The sequence below is a fragment of the Pseudonaja textilis genome, chromosome 5, assembly GCF_049901715.1.
Source record: "Pseudonaja textilis isolate UNSWEBS1 chromosome 5, rPseTex1.2, whole genome shotgun sequence".
In the NCBI taxonomy this organism is placed as follows: domain Eukaryota; kingdom Metazoa; phylum Chordata; class Lepidosauria; order Squamata; family Elapidae; genus Pseudonaja; species Pseudonaja textilis.
The window spans coordinates 10,538,655-10,563,682 of NC_141994.1; the positions used below are offsets into that span (position 1 = coordinate 10,538,655).

The window sequence follows — 25,028 nt, forward strand, 5'->3', positions numbered from 1 at the left end:
TTTGTTTTTTTCTCTTTCCCCTCCCCTCCGTGCGCCCAGTGGGAGAGTTTAGCAGACGCTGGAATTCGGGTAGGAAAGGTTTTGTTTTGTTTTGTTTTTGTTTTGTAATCTAAATACCGCTTGTCATTTTTCCTGTACTATGAGTCTGGGTGGCTGCTCTTAGAAGCGAGGCTTCTGGTAGGCTAAAATTAAATTTGGAATCATAATCATAATAATAATAATGCAAAGAAGAGATTCTTTTAAGATCTTCCTTTGTCAACTCCGATCAGGCGATTTCAGCTGTTTTGAAACGACTGTGCTTTCTTTGGGGAATTGGCATGGCTTTCTGCACATGGTCAGAGGAGAAGATTTTTGTAATCTAAATACCGTTTGTCGTTTTTCCTGTACTAGGAGTCTGGTGGCTGCTCTAAGAAGTGAGGCTTCTGGTAGGCTAAAATTAAATTTGGAATAATAATAATAATAATAATAATAATAATAATAATAATAATAATAATAATAATAATAATATAATAATAATAATGCAAAGAAGAGATTCTTTTGAGATCTAACTCTTTGTCAACTCCGATCAGGCGATTTCAGCTGTTTTGAAATGACTGTGCTTTCTTTGGGGAATTGGCATGGCTTTCTGCACATGGTCAGAGGAGAAGATTTTTTAAAGCTTGCTTTTTGCACATTCCGAGCTCAATCTTACTGGAAACATAGCCTCACCCCTTTTTTTTGTAAATTTTATTTGAGTTTTCACAAAAAGAAAATATAATTAAAACATCTTCTTTTTTGAAAGCAGCGTAATCCCAGGTTACATTTCTTCGTGCAGACACAAATTCAGGTTCATGCTCATTTTTATATTCTATTCCATATCTTATTACAATTTTACATTTTCTACATGGCTTCTCCCCTCTTTTAATTTCCTCAATTTTATTGTATTTATTTCATCTCAATTCAAATCATTATATTTATATTTTTTTTCTGTCCTGTTTCAATTGTCTATTATCTTTTCTCATTAAACAAAATTTCTCCTGTAGTTACTGATTGGAGAATGATGCCTTTATATCTTTCCCCTAAAGTTATAACACTCAATATAATACATAACTTCCATTTGGATTCTGCTTGGTACATTCTTAAACTACACACAGCATTCTTTTAAAAAAAAGAAAAGAAAAAATTATAAATGTATATAATTAAAACAACATTCCATTCCAATTCAGTTCTATCATTAATATTAATATTCATTGCAGTCTTAACATTTTTCACGTTACTTTTCAATTAAATATCATACTTCTATGGGAGCAATTATAAACTTTCCATAATTAATTCCCTCCCTCTTCACTTATATTTGATAAAACATTGACTAATTAAAGTGTTCCCATTCCTTCCTAATTCAATTTTCTCATTTATTTTATTTCATTTACTTTATTCACAAACATTTCACTAAATTACACTAGCCATTCTATCCCTTATTCTAATCATATGTCGTTTCCAATTTTCTAAAGTTATTTCTATTTCAAATATAACAACACAATCTCATGTACCTTTACAGAATCCCCCTTCCCCTTTTTAATGTTACATTTTACACTTTTTTTTTTTTTTGAGGACACTACGCAAAATTTACAGCGTTTTTCATTTTAAATAGCCTGATTTAGACTGGTATTTTTTCAACTCTTTGGGAACTCTTATGGTGTGGACTCCCAGAATTCCCCAGCCAGCTAGAGAATGGTAGCTAAATGTCATCCGGCTGGATAGGAACATTCTCAAATTCAGTGTTTTTCAAACTTGGCAGCTTCAAGATGGTGCCTGGGGAATTTCTGGGAGTTGAAGTCCACAGCATGCTCAGATGATTTTATTCTTGCTAGATCTTTCGACACTGGCCTTTGATCTTGAAATTATTTTCTTCACCAGGATTTTATGGATTGCACCTAACTGATAAAAGAACCCTGAGTGTAATTAAGAGTGATGTTAAGAACAGCACTGGGTGGTATTTCAAGAGATTGAGAAAATTACTCTTCTGTGCTTATTTAAGTCCTAAGAATTTGAAGATTAGAGAATCTAAAATTAAAACCGTTCATTATTAAAATATCTTCACAAATGGCTGTAGCTTCACGTGTCCATGGATGAGTTCTGAGTACTGTTTGCCATAGGAAGTAGACTCAGTGTGTAGAAAAGTACTTAATTCTAACTAATTCTAGCAGAGATCCTGGTTCTGGACTCTGATCCCAGAGGTCATGGATTACAGCACTTTGGACCAGCCGTTCTCTCTTAACTCAGTTTTTCTCAGCTTCGGCAGCATTAAGATGTGTGGACTTCAGTCCTCAGAAATTCTCCAGCCAGTTTGAGAATGTCTTCCAGCTGGATAGGAACATGCTCAAATTCAGTGTTTTTCCAGCTTGCCAGTTTCAAGATGGTCGTGCTAGCTGAGGAATTCTGAGAGTTGAAGTTCACACATCCTGAAGTTAGCATTCAGCAACTTACTTTAATTCCAGTTCAGAAACTTGTGCAATTATTGGGAAATATGGTTGTTTTAACCAAAGAACAGTAGCAAAACAAAGTAGAGCTGGAAATAGTGGTTTGGTTTTGCCTTACTTTGGTAAATCCCAGGTGATCGTTTATCCTTGTCAAACGAACAATTATGAGTAGTTTGGATTTGAGTTCTCCCTCTGGAATGGTCTTGAAGGCTGGAAGAAGATATGCTCTGTCTGAAGTTTAAAGAGGTTTAAATAGGCTTGTTCACGTTGTGCTCAGCTACAGTTTAATGTTAAACTGAACCAGGATGAGGATTGCTCTATTAAAATTGGTGAGCAGTAGCATCACTTCAGACTGTCCTAAGCAAAATAACAATTGATGTCTTGATTCTGTTGGTTCGCTTTTTGATGCATGTTTTGTTTCTTGAATGAACCACATACCAGATTTTTTTTGCATTGTGTTCTCAAAGTGATGGCAGCTGGAACAGCCTTGGTTTATGATGGTGAAATGATCAACCATAAGCTACTTTGGGAAGAGTAAGTACAGCTTTTGTTGTTGTTTCATTTAAGAAACCTTTGCTTTGCACTAAAAGGGAATTGCAGGTACAGGTTGTCCTTGAGTTACAATGTTAATTAGAACCAGGGTCGCTTGGTACAGGATGTGCAGAAGTTGGGGGAGAGGATGCTGGGATGCAGATGTGTGCATATGAGTACAGCAAGGCCCAGGCAAGGATGGAAGGCATAGCACAATGTGCAAGAAGATAGGACCGTGATGGCGAACCTATGGTACACATGCCACAGGTGGCACACAGAGCCATTTGTGCAAGTATGCAAGCCCCAGCCAAACTTTACATGCACTGTGCATGCGTGCACCTCCCAGCTTATTTTTGGCCCCATTTGAGGCCTTTTCCAGCCTCCCAGAGGCTCAAGGGAAGCCTCTTCAGCCTTTGGAGGCTGAAAAACAGGCCTGTTTCGTCACTTCAGGTACTTCCCTACTTCTGGTATTTGAAGGCTGCAAAACGGCCCGGTTTTTCGGCCTCCAAAGGCTGCAGAGGCTTCCCTCAAGCTTCTGGGAGGCCGAAAAAGGCCTCGAACGGGGCCAAACCTAAGCTAGGAGGCGTGCGCATGCGCAGTGCAGGTAAAGAGGCAGTGGGAGGGTGTTGCATGTGCATGCGCAGGGGGTGGGGCGCATTGCATTGTGGGGGCTGGCACATGTGTGTGTGTGTATGCTATCGTGCACAAGCGTGCTTTTAGCACACCACAACAAAAAGGTTCGCCATCACTGAGATAGGGGGTGGGGACATGCCTAAGTGACTTGTGACATTCCTTCTGACTTTCCTTGTGGGAGGCTGACAAGGAAAAGTCCCAAACCATGATCATGTGATTGCTGGACAGTGCTACCATTCAAGTAAGCCAATTGCACTCAGCCAGAAACTTCAATCATAAGTATCCCTCACAGAGTATACTTTCAACTTTGAATGGTTGCTGAGTGAATCATCTATAAATGAGCGTTACCTGCACGCGTTTGATTCAGGGAAAAGAAAGAATGCCAAACTATTATAGAAAGGATATTTGAGTCCTGGGAAAGTAAAACAAAAGTTAAAACAATTCCAACTTGATACTGTTAGGTATAAATTGGAAAAGAGAGTTTTGGCTGACTGTGGAGATCGTTATTAGTATCCTAACCACATTCAGATATATTCCAAGATTCCTCACAATTTCTATTTATTGATCTTGACAGACTAACACAATCTTGAAAACCTGTCAGGCCCTCTACTTCAATTTATATCTAACCTAATTAATATGACGCCGTTCTGTGTTTCTCATAACTTTCTACGTCCCAACATTTATATATTTGTTGCACTTGCACGAACATAAAGAATGCAGCCTTTTGCATTCTTTTGAAGCATTTGAGACAAAATAACCAGAGCAAGTAAAAAAATTATGTTGCTTTTGGTGGTTAAGTGTATGTGATGATTTGAACGTAGCTTATTACATCTGCATTTAAATAACATGCCCTGAGATGTACTGACTGCCTGTCCTTGACGAAAAAAAGGTTCCTTAACTTGGGCTACAAGGACCCTGTCAGGGTTTTTCTTGGCAGGAATACAGAAGTGGCTTGTCACTGCCTTCTTCTGGATTTCTCTTTTAGACATCTCGGTCTAGCTTAGAATTTCCCGGTTTTGGTGTCCCATCCAAATACAAACTAGATCTCCTGTTTCTTTCCCTAGCCTCGTAAGTATCGCTTCCTGAAGTAACATCATTGGAGGAAGTTGAAGAACATCTAACCCGAGATCCGTTAGAAGAAACCAAGAATAATAGTTTATTCTGACAGAACTTACAGACAGTTCTGAGACTTTTTCCCAATAATATTTATTTAGGCACATTGATCAGTTAGCTATCAATTCCAAAGTTTCACAGAACTTCATTAATTGTGCCTCTCATTTATCCCCACAGCTGTGCTCCAGAAAAGATTTAATAATATACCTGTGGTTCTGAGAAGATGGAGACATTCCTTTTTTAAAAAAAAAAATCTATGCCAGGGTCTAAAGACTGAAAACCTTTGTATATAAATAGACCCAGAGAACCAGATCTTTCTTCCTTGATTCTGCGACTAGCTAATAAAGACCAGGCCAGATTCTGTGCTGCAGTCTGTAAGATTAGATCAAAGGGCAATATGGGACATTATTAATTGATTTCAATCTGTTCTTTTGTCCTGTTGCTGACTGGTGTGGTTGCAGGATTTATGTTTATTGCACCACTGGAAAATATTATTTGTTCAGCAATTATAGATAAGGCTTTCTTGTACTCTGTTTGTGATGCATGTTGTTGATGTACACACTCCTACTGAAAATGCTTACTTGTTTTATGATGCTGGTTTTTGCTTCTCATAAACATTAACAAGGGAACTCTTTATTCCAACCAGATGTGACCCTGCTTAGCTTTCTTCAAGTTCAGTTAGGTACTGTGTCACCTGGTGTGATATCCTGTTGTTACAATGACATTTGATCCTTATATGATGTTGATTTCCTTGCAACTTGGGATTTTCTGCTCATCCCAAAAAAGTATTGGTGCCTTGGTCCCTGCTTAATACACTGCTCCAAAAAATAAAGGGAACACAAAAATAAGACATCCTAGTTCTGAATGAATGAAATATTCTTATTAAATACTTTGTTCATTACATAGTTGAATGTGCTGACAACAAAATCACACAAAAATTACCAATGGAAATCAAATTTGGCAACCCATGTAGGTCTGGATTTGGAGTTACACTCAAAGTGGGAAAAAAAAACACTACAGGCTGATCCAACTTTGATGTAATGTCCTTAAAACAAGACAAAATGAGGCTCAGTAGTGTGTGTGGCCTGCACGTGCCTGTATGACCTCCCTGCAATGCCTGGGCATGCTCCTGATGAGGTGGCGGATGGTCTCCTGAGGGATCTCCTCCCACACCTGGACTAAAACATCCCCCAACTCCTGGACAGTCTGTGGTGCAACGTGGCATTGGTGGATGGAGAAAGACATTATGTCCCAGATGTACTCAGTTGGATTCAGGTCTGGGGAACGGGTGGGCCAGTCCATAGCATCAATGCCTTCGTCTTGTAGGAACTGCTGACATACTCCAACCACATGAGATCTAGCATTGTCGTGCATTAAGAGGAACCCAGGGGCAACCGCACCAGCATATGGTCTCACAAGGGGTCTGAGGATCTCATCTTGGTACTTAATGGCAGTCAGGCTACCTCTGGTGAGCACATGGAGGGCTGTGCGGCCCCCTAAAGAAATGCCACCCCACACCATTACTGACCCTAGTAATAAAAAATATCTTCTTTCTTAGCTGCAACATAGATTTCTAATGATTTCACTGGGAATCTAAATTTTTAGCGCGGACTGTAAGATTGAAGTCCCTGAACGGCTTTCTTCCTGCTATGGCCACCTCCAGCACTATAACCTGATTGAAAGATGCATTTCGGTCTCTGCCAGAGAAGGAACTGAGAGTGAAATCATGCTGATTCACAGGTATGCTCCTAGTAGCAATAGCAACAGTACTTAGACTTATATACCGCTTTACAGTGCTTTACAGCCCACTCTAAGCGTTAAAGAGTCAGCGTATTGCCCCCAACAATTTGGGTCCTCATTTTACCCACCTTGGAAGGATGGAAGGCTGAGTCAACCTTGAGCCTTGTGAGACTCAAACTGCCAAATTGCAGGCAGCTGGCAGTCAGCAGAAGTAGCCTGCTGTATTGCACTCTAACCACTGCACCACTACAACTTTTAGTAATTAGATAGTTACCAAAAGCTAATAGTATTTTAATTTCAGGAAAATGTCCCTTTCGAATAGAGTGCAGGGGAAGAATCGGGCAAAAAGCAGCAAATAATATGTCAACTTATAGGCAAAGTAGCTTTTGCACTCCTGTGTAAGACTTTTACACGCTACTTATACTGTATACACTTCATCAACCTCTCCCAGCATAGGCACAAAGAGGTTTTCTTTCTCTCATGTTTTATAATCTGGCGTCGTTGAGCATATGGGTCATTCATCTCATTATCCTGATAACTAGAAAAGGTCATTTGCTGGGCAAGTTGCAAAGAGGTAACATTTAATTCAGAAGTGGATTCTGTTGAGATCCTAGAAAGAATGTAGAGTAGAGCAACTAAATGATAAGGGGACTGAAGGCTCAACCATATGATGAACGGTTGAAGGAACTAGGTATGTCTTGTCTAATGGTGATGATATAGTAGCAATCTTCCAGTACTTGACTGGATGTCAAAGAGGAGAATCAATTCTCCAAAGTACTTGAGGTCAAGACAAGAAGTAACCAGAGGAAATTCATTAAAAAGAAATCCAACCTAGAAATAAGGAGAAATTTCCTTGACAATGAAAACGATCAGTGAAATGGCTTGCCTCTGGAAGTTGGGGGTGAACCATCTCTGGTGGTTTCAAGAAGAGACTGGACAGCTATGTGTCCTGAATGATATAGGATCTTCTGCCATGGGTAGAGGTTGAACAAGAAGACCTCTAAGGTTTCTTTCAACCCTATTATTCTAGAGATCCCATGTTCTTCAGCTAAAGCTTGATTTCTGAATATTTAAATTACCTTTTCAATGAGTTTTCTCTTGGCATCTAGGATCTCTTCCCTGCTTCCCTTAGCTATGGCTCCAGACCATCATCCCCTCTTTTAAGGGCTCCCAGTTTTTCCATTCCCCACGGTTTCTTAGCATCAACATTGGTGTAAATGTAATTACTCAGATAAATCCACCAAAAATGGAAAAGGGGAATATATGTTTGAATAGAAAGGGGGGATGATATTAATTCTCTGTCTCTTGAACTTGGGAGGTTTAAACAAATAATTCCCTCAACCCTGTTCAACTATTGGACAAAGTCTGCACTACTATTACTGTTAATCTTGTCATCATTCCTTATCACCCATCCCCTCCTACTTGTGACTGTATGACTGTAACTTTGTTCCTTATATTGACTGTTTCCTAGTACAATTTGATTGCTTATTGTACCCTATGACTATCATTAAGTGTTGTACCTTATGATTCTCAACTCCTGACAAATGTATCTTTTCTTTTATGTACACTGAGATCATTTGCACCAAGTCAGATTCCTTGTGTGTCCAATCACACTTGGCCAATAAAGAATTCTATTCTATTCTATTCTATTCCATTCCATTCCATTCCATTCCATATTTTCTACTCTACTCTACTCTACTCTGTTACGTTCTTGTTGAGTCACAGTAAGGAATGAGGCATCACTAAGAGATGTTCTTTTGGATTACTGAGTTCAAAGCATCCTAGACTTAGTGTTCTAAACTTTAAAAAAATCCATCCCCCCAAAATAGGATTGTATTTTACATGGCAGCCATGTAAATATAGTTTTGGCCCAATGTAGTTTTGGCTTAGGGGAAAAAATAGTAATGAGCCCAGTTTATAAACATATCAGTTCAGCATCTTGTCTCAGATCTCCGTTGGCTTTCTATAGATAGCTGTCCCATCAGTTTATCTGCAACCAGATTCCTGATTAACAGAGTAATATTTGAAACTGGCTATGTTATGTCTATGGGTGACACATATTTCTTTTTCAGTATGGATTACGTGGAAATTGTGAAGAGCACTGAGAAAATGGAAAAAGAAGAGCTCCAAAAAGTTTCTGCTGAATATGATGCTGTTTACTTTCATCAAGTATGGAGCCTAATCGAGCATTCTTCCTAGAAATCGTATTCCTTAGTTATAAACCTTTTTCTCCAAATCCTGCTGTCCACCCAAAGAACTGTGGGGCTGCTATTCTTCAAAATTAAAACATCGTTTTTAACTCATGAATATTTCTAAAGGATCCAGGGACATTTAGGAAATGGGAGAGTCTTTGATCACATGGTTATAACTGTCATTTTGACTTTTTGGCTTCCCTAATGGAAGGCCTGAAAAAGATCTATCACCACTAAACCCTTTCCTCATTTACAGATTTTTTTCCCTGTATTTTTTAAAACCTCTACCCAAAATTATATAAGATGCTGAACACCACAGTCATTTTGTTAATATTTGCAGAAGGAACCACATTTAGCCCTTGTTAAATAAAACGGGTTTCTAATAGCCACCCTTAACTTTAAAATGTTTCCACAGGCTCACAGCTCTTACTTCCCTGAAACTAAATATATATTCATAAAGTTGTCCCTCTGAACAGGTAGAGGTTTTCTTATGGCCAAGATCCAAGCTTCCTCCAGACATATCCTATCCATCTCCACAGATTCCTACTTTCTTAGTTCTCCTACTCCTGAAAATATAAATTGGGAGGAAGTGACTGCTGAGTAATTCTTTGAATTACAGTTCTAATACCCAATGCCTGAATGAGGGGAAATTCAGTGTTGTACAGTGCCAACCTGTTCCCATCTCTCCAGCCTTCATTCATTCATCTTGGAAACTGCAGTAGGGTCTTTGAATCATGAACTTGTTCTGTTCTTCAGACAACCTATCGTTGTGCTAAACTGGCTGTGGGAGCAACACTGCAACTGGTAGATGCTGTGTTGTCAGGAAAGGCCCGTAATGGCTTGACTCTAATAAGGTAACCAAACTGAAATGTTCCCTAGGTAAATGTTCTATGGTACAGTTTATGGTTAACTGACTCTATTATGCTTGGTTGCAGGCCTCCAGGTCATCATAGTCAAAGAAGTGCAGCCAATGGATTTTGTATCTTCAATAATGTTGCAATTGCAGCAAAATATGCTCAAAGAAAATATGGCCTGCAAAGGTGGAGTATGTCTATTGAAAGTCACAAATTCTTGAAGATCTTGCCTTTTAATGAATGTCACTGTTGGTTCACGCAGAATCCTCATTGTAGACTGGGATGTGCATCATGGACAAGGAATTCAATATGCATTTGATGATGACCCAAGGTTCGTCAATTACTTGTTCAGCAAACCTGCATGATTTTTCAAAAAGGTTTTTATTTTTGGAAACGAATTAACAATGAACTTCAGTAGCAGACAGCAGGCCTCAAGATGTTTTGACAGCTTTCACTACCCAATTATGTATCATTTTGGTTTTTAGACAAATTGTATTAATTTTGCTATAACCTATATCTTACAGTCTGTGTTTTTAACATTGTTGTAAAACTCCCTTCAGCGTTGAAGTGATAGATGAGGTCCTATTCGAAGATAGATAAAGATGAAAACAATTGATTAAAAGTACACATATCATTGTGAGATGCATTTACAAAATGGATGGCACTCATACCAACACCCACGTTTTTGTGGGAAACTGTATTTCAGCGGCATATTATAAACTGCTCGGACTCTCTAACCATGCAAAATTAAACTCTTTGAGAACATCCTCTATTTGGATCAATTTCCAGAAAACTAAATAGTGAAAATTCATAGATTTCAGACTTAATTCATCTGTTCTGGAATAAGCACTGCTGCGAGTAGTTTGCTTGTTTGGTTATCTGCAACTTCATTAAATACTACTTTGTTTTTGTTAGTGTTGTCTATTTTTCCTGGCATCGGTTTGAACACCAGAAGTTTTGGCCTTGCCTCAGTGAGTCTAACTATGATGCAGTTGGTCAGGGGAAAGGAAGAGGATTCACCATAAATGTCCCTTGGAATCAGGTAAATCATGTTTAATAGCACTATACTACAAATAGATGCTCAACTCTAGCAGTCATGAATTTGATGCAGTTTTGTTTTTAATTCCATTTATATACCTAATATATGTATTTGCAGTCAGCCGAGAACTCATTTTGTAATTAGAATAGATTTGTGTTCTCACGTACAGCTGATGAATTATGCACAGGGAAGCATGGTTTCCACTGAAATACTGTACTTTAACAAAAACACTTCTTCATTTTCCTACTCTACTGTTTATAAAAAATTTTTTTGTAACACGGACTTTTAAGAGAAATGACAAAGTTTTATTACTGTGGTAATATTAATGAGGGTGGCATTTGAGGCAAAAAAAAGTAAAAAAACAGATTATATATTGTCAGATGAAACCTACCATAATACAATTTTTTTAATGTCCATATAATTTTCCTTCCTGGGGATTTAGAAAACAGTTTGCTGAATACAATTTAGAATTTGTTGGAGAAGCACAATGCTCTCCAGAGATAATTTCCAGGAAGATATTTGGATTGACAAGCCTATATAATGGCAGTTGGTGTGTGTGTGTTTGTTTTCTGTTTTAAGAGAACTGTTATTTTTTATTATGCTTGGCTTTGTAGGTTGGAATGGGAAATTCAGATTATTTGGCTGCATTTCTTCATGTCTTGCTTCCAATAGCTTTTGAGGTAACTTTTGAATTCTTGACCCTCCCCCCCAATTATGGATGCTATTTCAAAGTAGAGTACAATAGTAAAATACTTTTGTGTAGTATCAGAAATAATCTTCAGTTATTTAAAAGGAACAATTTCTTTTAAAAAAACATAGGTTTAGGATTATCTGCAGGAAGAAGGTCCCCCAAACTAAGACAGCAGCTATACTACACTCTTGAATTTTTTGTTCCCTTTGGGAGCTCCCAAATTTTGTTGTTATGCTATAATTATCTCTGCATAAGGAGAGCTGCTAGGTTGTGTTTTTTTTTAAAAAAAAGAGACTATGAGTCCTTTCACAAATGTTACAACTTCTGAGTGTTGTACAATTGTGTGACAGAACCAGTTCTCTGACATCTCTGTAGTGGTGTGAAAGGAATAACTCCAGAGATGCTAAAGGTAGTCTTCAACTTACAACCACAATTGGGGCTACCTTGTTTCTCATATAATAAGGCCGGGTCTTTTTTTTTTGAGCCCCGAAAAAATGGCTAGGCGGTCTTTTCGGGGGTGACTTAATTCCCCCCCTTGCATCTTTGGGCGGGCAGGCGGGCAGCGATGGCTTGGAGGTTGACCTCAGGGTTGGTGGGGCACTTCGTATTGGGGTCAATGCAGGCAGCACCATATCCGGGGGTGCAACAAAAGTACTTCCTAACGACAACCCTCCCCATTCCCCCCCATTTCTCATGTTTTAATATAGGCCTTAATTTGGGGGGAGGGGCTTTATTTCATTTCACGCCTATAAAACATGCTGGGACTTCCTATTGGTGGAGGCTGTATTGTTAAGAGAAACAGGGTAGAATTCCCATTAGTAAGCAAGGAAGTTGTTCAGTGAGCTGCACTTCATTTTATGGCCTGTTTTGCTATTAAGGGAATCGTGTGATCATTATCCTGCTTCCCCCGTTGGCTTTGCTTGTCAGAAGCAGGCTGGCAACATTGCAAATAGAGATCTAGATGACCCCAGGGTGGTGCAACTATTGAAAACACATGCTGGTTGTTAAATTTTGATCACATGACCATGTGGATGCTACAAGGGCCGTAGGAGCATAAATCACTTTTTTTTTTTACTGCTGCTATAAAATAAATGGTTGTAACTGCAGCTCATTACCTGTACCTTGGTCTTCACGTTTCCCTGTCTGTTTGAGATCCATGGTTTTAAAATGAATGGAAAATGGAAAATCTAGCAGGTCAAACTGCTAAGGGGACCAAATTGGGCAAGAAACAAATGAGCAAGGAATTAAGAAAGTGTGAGGTCTGATTAGACAATTTTGGTCCTGCAAATCCTACATTGGTCAACTGGAGGGATTATTTGCACGCAAGTTCTTCCTAACAAAAAGGCAGCAAATCAGGGGACCTTTGTGGGTTGCTTTTAGTCATTGTTTTTCAACTGTGTGGGGAATTCTGGGAATTTTGCAGATTTTAAACTAGCTGGGGTTGAGAAACACTGTGTCAGTGTGTGCTCCTTTCAAAGTCCAAGAAAGAAATGCCAAGACTCCATGGATCAGAGCAAAGTTATTCTTTTACTGGAGAATGAAAAGGTAGCTACAAATGGAATTCTGAAACTGAGAATTTGGCACGCAGATCACACATACAAAGAAATGGAATTGTTCCCACCCCCCGAAATCCAGAAGTCTCTTCCAATAAAAAGTTCTGAATATGATCATGTGGGCATCTTCAGGTGGTGATGAGGCCTCTGTCCGTTGACCTTGACATATTTTGATAAGACTTCGCAGCTGCGCAAAAAGGGATAGAGGCTAGCAAGGAAATGGAAAGTTGAAAAGAAGAAATCATACACCCCCTCCTTTTTCTGCCCACAGTAAAGGAATGCAAAACACCTCCAGCTCTCTTCCCCCCACAAGTACCCCTCCCCCGTTGCTAATGACAGCTAAAGAAGTAAGCCTAGCAGTAGAGAAGATATGGGAGAAATAAATGAGATAGATAGCAGTTAGAGTACCCGAAGAGATCTTGAGGCTGACACACTGCTCAAAGGTTTTATGAAAAGTTGGAAAGGGAACAGGAGATCAGAAATCAAATCTTGATTAATTTAAGAAAGTAGGTGGTTGGATATGCCTTGAAATGCTTATTGGAGAACCTGTGACCTTCCAGATGTTGATGAATTACAACTCACAGCATCTTTATACTGTGCACATTATACTATAATATAAATTCTGCTTGTGTTGATTTTTTTTTTCCAACTGTAGTTTGACCCAGAACTTGTTTTGATTTCTGCTGGATATGACTCTGGAATAGGCGACCCAGAGGTAAGCTCTTTTCTAGAGACTGTTACTGCTGTTCTCTCTCTTTTCCCATGAAAACAGACCATTTTTTTAAAAAAATATATCTTCATTTCTGTTTGTTTTGTTTTTAGGGGCAGATGAAAGCAACTCCAGAATGCTTTTCCCATCTTACCCATTTTCTAATGAATTTAGCTAATGGAAAGTTGTGTGCAGTTTTAGAGGTATGGATTTGAATGCAATCTGATTTCCAATTTAATAAATGCTTTCAACTTTTTAATTAGAGGGAGTAAGGCTGGGAGTTGATTTCCCCTCCCATACAGGATAAAAGTCAGACCTCAATGACGAACGCTTTGCAGGAAGCAAAGCAGTTCAATTAGATTCCAAGTCCTTCTTGAAGCTCTGCATATTCTGGTCATTTTTTTTCTGTTTATTTCTTACTGTTATAATTAATTTGGATACTTCTGTTTTTGGCAGCATTCCATAGCACTGACAGGCATGTGCTTATCCGTTTAAGTTAGTTTTGGCTGTGAATGAAAATAATTCCCAGCGTTGCATTAAAATAGGTTTTGCTTTTAAAACAAGTTTGTGTTTAATTATGTTTGACAAAGCCTGGGTCAAAACAATCTCAGATGTTCACTGGTCTATGAATATAGGTAGTCCTCCACTTAGGACATATTGCTTAGCAACCAATCGAAGTTCCAAAGGACCTACCTGAGGGATACTTACAACCTGAATTTGAAGTTCCAATGGTCCCCACCTCCCACCCACAGTCATGTGACCTCACTTTGTGTACTTGGCAACCAGGCCACATAGAGCCATTCCAGAGATCATAAAAACATTCGAGGTTTTGGAATATTGAGATAATACTATGGCTTCTTATAGTTATATCACTTCTTTCTTTATGAAATGAAGTTTATTACTTATTACTTTATTTTTGTGGGGGTGGGGGGGGGGTGTACTTTTTTCCTAATATTTTTTATTTACTTCCAGAGTTGAAATACAAAAGCAGAAAAAGATAAAAAGAATATATAACAATAAAGACAAAAACCGTGCATAAAACAGAATGTCAAAAATACACATTAAATATCCCCTCTCATTGAATACTTATAAATAGGTTTCAGCAATAATAATTATTCCCTTCCCCTTGCAAAGCAGGTTGACAATTTATAACCTTCTACCTCTATATTTGCAAAATAAGTATATAACATTTAAATATCACAAGTATAGACATCGATTAATAAAACCAATTTGATCTACCATCTATTTATTATATTAAAAAGCAATTAACAGATAATTCGGACAACAAAGCTAAACTTCAAAGCACTCTGTTAACAATCTATTATTGTTTTTAACTCACAGAAAGTCCAGAAGCCTCTTCTAATCTCCTATAAATGCATTACAACCGTTGTCTCTGAACCTTCCAGGATCAATTACATAGATTGATTTTTAATGGAAAAAACAATTCCTTCCAGCTTATCATCTTTACTTTTCTTTGTAAATGGAAAGTTTCCAAACAACTGCTTCTCATTCCCCAAAGACATAGGTCTCTCTTGAAAATATTTCCATAACACTTCTTGTTCAGTACATTTTCCTACAAATTGGAATGCAATGTCTCTTGGCAGCTGTCTTCTTGTTGCATGTCGTAATATGCAATATTCAAAATCCTTACTTTATTGTTACTTTGATTTTAATATAGTCCAGGTCTCTCTTATACTGAAGCTTTCACAGCAGTGTGCAAAGTTTCTTTCCCAGGACAAAGAAAGTAAATGTTCCATAGCAAAATAACCATTGATGAAGCCAAGATAAGAATTCCCACGATAGAGTAAATAGAAAAAAAGAGGAAAAATGTCCTATCTTTTAAAGATAAATAAAACCTTTCACTGCGAAGAGGGAAGCCCTCACACTGTTGACTTCCTTGCAGTGAAAGAAAGTATTTTAAAATTCCAAAGTATAACGAAGGAAGTTGTATTCCAACAAAGGGAGTGTAAAGCACATCAGCATTCAGCCGGGCTATTAACGTGTAAACTTCAAAGCTTCAGAAAGTGATATAAAAAACAAGCATATCTAAAAAATACAGTGACAGGGAAAAGGTGGAGACACGATCCTCTGGCTGCTCTTAACAAGAATTGCAATCCTCTGGATTCTCTTCCCAAGCAAGTACACAGTCATCCAAGGGTCAGTCTGAGTCATTCCTAGTGGTTCTCCTTCAAATCTGGCAAGCCACTGCTAAAAAACTGGCTTTGGCAGCAAAATCAGCTGTTTGGAGGAGAAAAAAGCACTCTGCCACTCATTTTCTGGGATTCTCATTCTCCACCTCCCCACCCCCGGTAATTGAGATTTAGGTTGGCTTACACAGCTAGTCCTCAGTAACTGGATTGGAATTTCTGTCAATAAACAATGGCAATCCTAAAGCAAGATGTCACGTGACTGTACTGCTTAGTGATTGCGATTCTGGCACCGCTGGTTGCCATTGTTAAGCAAATCCTGTGCCATTGTTAAGCCCGATGTCATGTGGTTGCCATTTTCAACTTGCTGCCAGCTTGCCTGTTGACCTTGTAGGAAGCCAGCAGTGAAGATTCCAAATTGTGATCATAACTGCAAAAGACTGTAACATCCTAATTGCAAGCTGATCCCTAATTTCTTGAATCGTGATCATGTGACTGCATGAATGCTATGACAGCTGGAACTTTGAAGACTGGTTGTAAGTATCATATGGTTGAGGGCCACCATTAATTTGAATGATCACTTGAACAAGCCATCCTTAAGGCAGGGGTCTCCAAACTTGGCAACTTTAAGACTTGTGGCATAGCTGACTGGAGAATTCTGGGGGTTGAAGTCCACAAGTCTTAAAGTTGCCAAGTTTGGGGACCCCTGCCTTAAGTGAAGAAGATGTTTTCAATAGTGCTTGCATCAGGTGCTAGGAGACCAACATACGCTAGTGCCCTAGGAATACCACTTGTTTTATTTTCTGATAATTTAACATGCGGATGTTGTTTGCTTAATCTTTGCTTGGAATTTCATATGCTCCTTTATACTTTATATCTGTTTTTATTTAGGGTGGATATCACTTGCGGTCACTCTCTGAATCAGTCTGCATGACTCTGAAAGCTTTGCTTGGAGATCCTTTACCTCCTTTGTCTGGTGAAATGATGCCGTGTTTAAGGTGCTTGTATGGCAATGTTCGTGTGTGTATGTATGTAATAACTAGAAAGATCTGCATTGACAAAAGGCCAGATTTAAACAAGACTGTGGATGTGACTATCTTACAAAGTTTTTTCCATTAAAGGATTGTCAAAAAAGCCAAAATGGTGATCATGCAATTGAGACTACTGTCTGAACCTTTTTTTATTCCTCCGTGGACATGTCTGTACATAGGATTCCACTATTTTGAGTCTGGCAACACTGCAAAGTACAGCATTTACTTAGGTTTTTACTTGTCTACCCAAGCCCTGTATTTAAATGCAGTTTTTAACAGTTTTATATATGCTGACTTGTAGTAGACAAACCTGTGAAGATTTTCAGAGGAGAAATTGGATGTTAGGTCTATAAAACGTGTTGCATTGTTCCATCATAAAATCATTGCTCAGTGAGGAAGATACGTTCTTAATCTGTTCTTAATTGTAGGAAAACAATGGTATAGAATTATGACATGGATAGGTTATAATATTAAAATATTATAATAATATAATATAATATTTTTAAAGAGAATGTGTATCCCATTTGATCTTTTTAGTGCAAAGGAATCAATTCAGAATGTGAGAGCTGCACATAAGCCATATTGGAAGTGTTTGACGTATGAAGGTAATGGCAAGGATCACCTTTTTTTCTGATACACTGCTGCAGATCACGGAAAAATATTAAAATATTTCTAGATTTAGTTTACTGTCTATCCTTTTCTTAATTCACAGAAATCTCACTCATCAAGTTTAAATATTCCAAAGCAGATCCTTAAGTAGAACAAGTTGTCAAATTTCTATTTCAATTTAGAAGCAGTATTAGAAACTAGATTGGCTAGATTTTAACATTGCTAGGTGATAAAGTCACATAAATTGACAATATATTGACTAAATTAATTTAGTCAACATAAATTAACACCTCGTCCTAAAGTTATTTCTTCTTTCTGAATGGCCAAATGAAAGATTGAAGATAGAAAGGATGTCAGTGGCAAATTTAGCATGAATAATTATGACTTGGTTGAAATAACTGCAGTTCAATTAATTTAAAAGAATATGAGTGTACTTACAAATATGCTGCATGTACGTAAAGACTGTATACTTTAAAATATCAACCAAAAGAAGTGTTTTTCAGAATGTGGAAGCATAAGCACAATGAGTTGCAATAAAGAGGTCCGAATGCGTGATGCACTGGCCATAGCGCCAACGCCTGGTTTAGCGAAGTGGAAAAAAGTCCTGATATGTCATGTGGTATCGCTATGATGACATGGGTTTTACACCCCTGCATTAATGGAACAACATCTTCTTTTTTCTTGTAGCAGTTGGGAAAAGCCCAGTTGCTTTAATCAAGTACTGTGTTCCCTCTATTTTGAAACATTTCTTCCAACTCATTTTCAAAGTAGACACAACCCATCTAACTGACTTGTAGATCATAGTACATAGCTCCAACAACAAGAGGACTGCTAAATATTATACACTGGGCAATAAAAATGTGAAAACTGTCTATTTTTAATATGCTTTAATAGGTTTTTTTTCCCTAAAAACAATTACGTTCAAATGTTGAACTAAATGAATACTTTCTGAGCTAAATGCTTTCCCTCCCCCCCAGAAATAGGTTCTGAGTTTTGAAAATGTTGCAGTAGTCAAACCCCAAGTATAACTAGCATAAACAACTTTCCATAAGTTGGCTAGAATTTTGAGAGTTGTAATCCCAACAGATCTGGAAGCCACTGGCTTGAGGAAAACATGAATAGTTTGTCTTCACTGTAGAGACAGGCTGTGTTCTGTTGTTGTTCCCAGATGTAACTCCAGTGCAAGATCTCAGTACTGTATCCTGTCAAGCAGAGGACGCTGAGGTTACACAGACCAATGTGGAGCTCCTGAGTCCTCAAGAAGTTGGGGACGTCAATGAAGTCATCGAAACAGATAGGTTTTTGGAGACGCATATGAAAAGCATTTTGTCTTTGAAACCTCCTATTAAAACAGCGGCCGCTGTTGACGAGAGTGGCCTACACCTGCTCCCACCAACTGTTCACATTCCAAAGGGGCTGGATATGAAAGAGTTTGAAACTACTATCAGGTTAGTCCTACCGTTCACCAGCTCAAAAGAAGGTGTATCATGATACAGCCAAATATTTAGTGTTCAGCTTTCCATGAAAAAAGAATGTTTAGCCTCTCCAGTTTAAAAGGATAGATAGCAAAAAAATCTTGTCTGTGTAAAGTACAGGTACTCCTCTACTTACAACAGTTCATTTGGTGACGTTCAAAGTTACAATGGCACTGAAAAAAGTGAGCTACGACCATTTTTCACACTTATGACATTTGCAGCTTCCCTATGGTCATGTGATCAAAATTCTGATGCTTGACAATTGGTTCATATTTATGACAGTAACAGAGTCTGGGGGTCATGTAATCCACTTTTGTGACCTTCTGACAAGGAAAACCAATGGGGAAGGCAAGGTTCACTTAACAACAGTGTAATTAACTTAATATCTGCCATGATTCACTGAACAACTCTGGGAGGAAAGACTGTAAAATGAAGCAAAACTTACTTAACAAATGTTTCACTCAGCAACATAAATTTTGGGCCAAATTGTGGTCATAAATCAATGGATGGAAACTAAACCAAGGAGAGATTTAACCTAGAAATAAAGAGAAACTTTCTGACAGTGAGAACAATCAACCAATGGAACAGAAGTTGCCCTCGGAAGTTGTGGGAGCACCATCACTTGAGACTTTCAAGAAGAGATTGGACTCCCGTCTGTCAGAAATAGTCCAATCCCCTGCTTGGGCAGGGGGTTGGACTAGATGACCTACAAGATCCCTTCCAACCCTTATTATCTAAGATTACCTGTAGAAGGTCAAATAGAAATGGTCTGTGATTATTTATTTATTTTGCAAAATTATAAGGCTGCCAAACTCACACAGTGGTGTTTCCAGGTGTCTTATAACATTTAAAATTTCCCCATATTAAAAAAAAAAACCCACCCTGCCCCACAATGATACTCTGCTTACCCCAGAATTCAAAAGTCGTCTCTATGTTGCAAGAAGGAATTGCTATGGGTTAATTAATGTTGCAGTTAACATTCCTCCTGAGTAATAGTGACATCATTTTTAGTGTACAGCATAGAGTAATTTATAATCTGGGTAACTTTTATATGTCTACTATGAAGTCATAAATTCAAAGCTCAGCATATTGTTGAAGCAGTACAACTGTTCCATATGTTCTGGTGTATAACCATCATTCAAATATCTGTATTTCACAGTGCATTTGATGTGAAAAATATGAAAGAAGAAGCTCTAAAGTCACTCTTGAACATGCTGGCTGTCCTTAACAAAATCATTAAAAACGAGGTAATGTTAATCATCTGGCAAAACTGGATTGATTCGCTATGACATATTTTCTTCTAGTTGGTTTTGAGGAGAACTAAACATATTTTAAAATCTCACAGCCATCCCTAAAGGGAAGTTTTACTTTAATTGAAGCTATGCCCTTCCTTTTTTGTCTGAAAATTCTCAGCTATCCAGGTCACAGCTGTAATAAAAGTGGTTTTTATTTTGGAAAAAAAAAAGCAACTGAACTGATTTTTTTGAGGAAAAACAAGACATTTCACTTCCTATCCTGGAAACTTCACCAGTTGTATTGAATGCTGTGGAGATGGAAGGACAGTTATTGACAGTTGAAATTAGTTGGTGGGAGAGGGAATGATAGATTCTGACAGGATGGATCGGGGGAGGGGAATGGAAAGATTCTGGTTTTTTTGTAATCAACTAGCCTTAACACTTTCTGAAAGCTGTTGTAGTTTCTTGGGGTTTTCTCTGTCACCTCAGGGTCACCTGAATCAGAGGTGTGGAATCTTCTTGGAACAGCCAAAAAGGACTGCAGTGTAAATTGGGGATAGGTGGTATCTTATCCCTCCTCCTCTGTTGAAAGACGGCTGCTCAAGGTTAACATAAATGGCCGCTTTTACTTCTCTTTCAAACCAATAGTCCTCTCTATCCAAAATGTGGACTTTGCTGTCTTCAAAAAAATGACCCTTATCTTTCAAAATGCAAGTAGACTGCTGAATATTGTCCTTATGGGTTATTTCTCCTATGTTGTTCCATGCATTTGTGAAGTGCTTGCTGTGTCAACTCGTAAATCATTCCTATGCCTCTTTCTGAGTTGCCATAAGAAAAAAGGGGGTGGGGTGGGGGGGGGAAAGGCCTGAGGGAGTAGTGTGGCAGATGAAGGCCAGAAGCGAATTCCACGCTTATCTTGTGGAGATTGTAGCCTAGGCTACTGGATCTTTTGCCCACGAAAATCCTTCATTGGAGAGTGTGATGGATGACACCCAGCCCTTGAACGTGTTTCATTGGAGAATCTGATTTATGACACACCGGGGGGGTGTGTGTCATAAATGATAGTAAATTACATGTCTCAGAGTTGGCTTCATAGAGGTTAGTGTCGGACATGTTGCTCCTAATAAATATTTTGGATTCTTTTGAAGCTTGGCTCGAGGCTCATGATTGAAGTAGGGCAATAGTCAGAACCCGGACATGCTGTCAGAGACTGTTTAGACCAGTTGACTGCAAAGAAAACACAATCTTTCCATCACACCACCACCATCCTGTCAGAACCTCTCATTCTTCCTCCCACCAACTAATCTCAACTGTCAATAATTGTCCTTCCTCTCCCACAGCATCCAATACAACTGATGAAGCTTTCAGGATAGGAAGGAAAACGTCTCGCTTTTCCTCAAAAAAAAAAAAAAACAGTCCAGTTGCTTTTTCTTTTTTGTTCCAAAATAAAAAAAAACTATTTTCTTGTTTGGTCATTTTCCTGATTAGCCTAGCATCTTAGATGTAGGTTGGGGGATATCAGGTTATATCTCTCAAGCAATTAGGACATAAATTCATTCTCTTTAAAGAGATACATCACACAAGTTCCATCTGCATGCTTACCTACCCAATTATTATATGGATGGTTAACTCTTTATATTCTCCTAGAACAATGCATTATTATCTCATTACACTAATTGCTGTATAATTTCTCACTTACTGCTAAGGTAAAAAGCTGCATATATTCCCATCTTGGGCATTGTGCTGCAATGTAAATGCTAATGCTAGTAACAACGATGCATTTCAATTAGTAAACCTGTCAACTGGGTAGAGCGAAGACTAACTTGGGTTAAAGAGATGTGAATAATTTTTCTGAAACCAGTAAGTCACATTTATGCATAAATATTATGCATTTTTGCTAGAGCTGGCAAAAAGCTTGCTTGATGTCGGTAGATGCCCTCAGGTAATCACCAATGACAAACAACAATGGAAATCTTGGCTTTTGTACTTAAGTTCCAGTGTGAGATATAAGTCACAGAGCCGGCTGGATGACTTTGGGTCAGTCTTGTTCTCTTAGTCCAATTCACCTCACAGGTTGGACAAAAATTGGTGTTGGAAAATAGGAGAAGGGAGTATTAAGTGTATTCACTGCCTTGATTTATTTTATAAAAACAGTAAAGGCAGGATGAAACAATCTAAGTAATAACTGTGGCATCATGATATATATTTCATTATTTCCCTCTACCTTCCATATACTGTATACCTGTGACTGTAAAACTTGTATACATGCCTGTATAAAATCACGTAAGAGTTTGAAGAGGCCCAGATAGGATGCAATCAGTCTCCATGCCAAATCAGACCATTTATTCATGCATAATCTTTGCTAGGATAAAAGTTACTGAGTAGAAAACAACTTCAAGCCACCTAAGTCAGTCTGAATACTTTTGTAAATTAAATGACAATAATTCTCTTTGTACAGTTGATATGCCCAAATGAATAGCAGAGAGGTGCTGCCAAATTATTAGTCTTTAGCTAATTAGTTAATCAAATTTCTTTGTGCTAGCAACATGCTTTTTAGAATTGGACTCCTTCCATTTATACTTGGAGAAGCCTAAGTTTCTTTCTATTTGTCCCATATCAAAACGTTTTCTTAATATTGGTTGATTGAAATCAGAACACGAACGAATCCTGTAAATAGGCTATACATTCCTATTTGGTGCATTACTAAGATTTAACTGACACTTTAATTAAGGGAAAATATGTCATCAGACACTGGTATTTGCTGGTAGCCCTTCAAATCCTTCTCTAGATGTAATAATGGTCAAGTTATTCCTTTTGTGGCAGAATAGGAACATTATCCAGACTTGTTAACCTATAGGCTTTTAAATGTTCAAATATTTGGTTTTGATATAAATTTTTCAATATTTGCAGAGACTTTATTTGTTCTTATAACTATACCAATCTAGACATGCATATGCAATGAATGTATGCATATAAGGAAATACAGCTATATAGTCTTGACTGTAAGCAATATTAAATAAAATAGTAACATTTTAATTATTATCATGTTATTTAGGTGATCAATGGGCTTGCAATTTCATCTACGCCTTCACTTTCTTCTGCCATTGCACTAGCACATTGTAGAAACCTGAAGGTACAAAAGTAGGTATATGTTCTGACCCAAACCTTGTTCCAAGTCAACAAACACCAAAGAGAGATAAAAGCAAAACCTCTTAATGTTTCTCTGCGAATTCCGTTAATTCACGGTTAAAAGGCTATTAAAACTAATTGTATCTGATAATAACAAGCCTTGCCAAGGTTGTGCAAGGATGCCAAAAGCACTAGATTAAGTTGCCAAGAAATGTTCCAAACAAAAAGTCTTCCAACACAAACCAAGATAGTCCAAACTTCTACAAGGCTTGAAATGCAAAAACTTCTTTGCTTCCTGCAAAGAACTCTGGTTTCTCAGCTGGCTTTTATCTCTTAAGGGAGGGGCCATTACCTTGCAGTCTTACTCGTGCTGCTGCAGCTGCTCTTTCCTGCGAGCAGCCCTGCGTGCACATGCACTGAGCACAGGCTCCTCAGGGTTCTCTGCATCAGTGCTGCCAGCCTCCACAATCTCCGAAGGCAGCACTCCACTCCCTGATGGTCCTGGCCCCATCCCTGCATCACACACAGGCCCCTCACCTGAGTCCTCGCTCTCCGAGACCTCAGCCGTCTGCACCTGCTGCCGGTGAACCACAACAGTATAAGAACGTTGTACCTAATACTTTCTTGCACAGTTGTGTATTTAAAGGACAACGTAACTATTATTCAAAAAATGATTCAAAGACATAGGCGCTTTGAATGTCACATAAAGGCAACACTTCTCTACTATTCATTGAAATAGTTGATTTTTTTTAACCATCTGCCTGATGCCGAAAAGAAATATGAATGTTTTTAGGAATCACACTAACTTTAATTTTTTTCAATGGGGTCCTTGGTGTTCTCTGAACTTAGCAGTTTTTCTTGCAGACTTTTCATTGCCAAATAGATGTTAGCTGGTTTGGCAGTGAAACATGTGCAAGAAAACCACCAAAGTTGGAGTGTATCAAGGACCCGGCAGAGCTATAAATATTCTTTTTTTATCAACGCCTTTTCAAAGTGTGCACAACTTTATATATTGTGCCTTTTTTGCTAATGCTTTCAGTTCTTAACATTAGCCTACTATTTAGGGACGTGGGAAAATTCTTGACAGATTTTGAAAAGCAGTGAATCTGTTCTAACCTGGACTATTTTGAATACTCCATATACCAAGTGAACAGAACTCATTTCTATATGAATAAATTCCATTTAACACAGTGGGGTTTATTTCTGGGTAGTTTAGTCAGAATTGCACTGTGTACTGCAAAAACTTGATCCATTTTAAGAATACCGTGAATGTATATAACAAAGATGCAAAGCACTACATAGTTGTTGGAGATAGAAAGGGACTAAAAAAGTATATCTAGGGGATGGATGGGATATGGTAAAAAGCAGAGGTTTGCTGCTACTGAATGAATACAGAATGCATTACTTTTATAGAAATAAATTAGACTGCATGTCCATTGTTCATAATAGCAATAGCACTTAGACTTATATGCCACTTTACAGTGCTTTTCAGCCCTCTCTAAGTGTGTAGTCAGCCTATTGCCCCCACCAATCTGGGTCCTCATTTTACTGACCTTGGAAGGCTGAGTCAACCTTGAGCCTGGTGAGATTTGATCTGCCAAATTGCAGTCAGCTGGCAGTTAGCAGAAGTAGTCCGCAGTACTGCACTCTAACCACTGCTCCACCGAGGCTCCTGATGCATAATATTAATTTATAGACTAGGAAACTTTTGCCATAGATGCTATAATCCTTAAATTGTTTTTTGTAGCTAGCATACTGTCAGAATTATACATACGTATTTATAAAAGAGCTCTTTAATTTAGGTTTAGATTAGCAGTTCCTTCACTGAATGTTCAGGGTTTGTTATTTGTACTGCAATTATAATGGTAGCTGGCTATACATGGTTAAT

The 25,028-nt window shown here is 38.2% G+C and overlaps 1 protein-coding gene across 6 annotated transcripts in view; it reads left to right on the forward strand.

Annotated features, from left to right (window-relative positions):
• Positions 1-25,028, forward strand: part of HDAC10 (histone deacetylase 10) — a 31,377-nt gene continuing 6,349 nt past the window's right edge. For 2 of the 6 annotated variants that reach the window (XR_015743759.1, XM_087934124.1), the window contains exons 1-16: positions 2-69; positions 2,901-2,993; positions 6,342-6,476; positions 8,549-8,645; positions 9,425-9,522; positions 9,604-9,708; positions 9,785-9,853; positions 10,438-10,564; positions 11,176-11,241; positions 13,461-13,520; positions 13,628-13,717; positions 16,553-16,659; positions 17,230-17,297; positions 18,470-18,749; positions 19,936-20,023; positions 23,067-23,152. Coding sequence is in view for 5 of the 6 variants with exons in the window: in XM_087934124.1 (XP_087790250.1) it covers positions 2,929-2,993; positions 6,342-6,476; positions 8,549-8,645; positions 9,425-9,522; positions 9,604-9,708; positions 9,785-9,853; positions 10,438-10,564; positions 11,176-11,241; positions 13,461-13,520; positions 13,628-13,717; positions 16,553-16,659; positions 17,230-17,297; positions 18,470-18,749; positions 19,936-20,023; positions 23,067-23,152 (1,541 nt within the window). In the remaining variant the exon portion in view is untranslated. Of the gene's footprint in view, positions 70-390; positions 426-2,900; positions 2,994-3,708; positions 3,728-6,341; positions 6,477-8,548; positions 8,646-9,424; positions 9,523-9,603; positions 9,709-9,784; positions 9,854-10,437; positions 10,565-11,175; positions 11,242-13,460; positions 13,521-13,627; positions 13,718-16,552; positions 16,660-17,229; positions 17,298-18,469; positions 18,750-19,935; positions 20,024-23,066; positions 23,153-25,028 lie in introns of those variants that run through there. The other 4 variants (XM_087934125.1, XM_087934128.1, XM_087934126.1 and 1 more) reach the window with 4 other exon arrangements.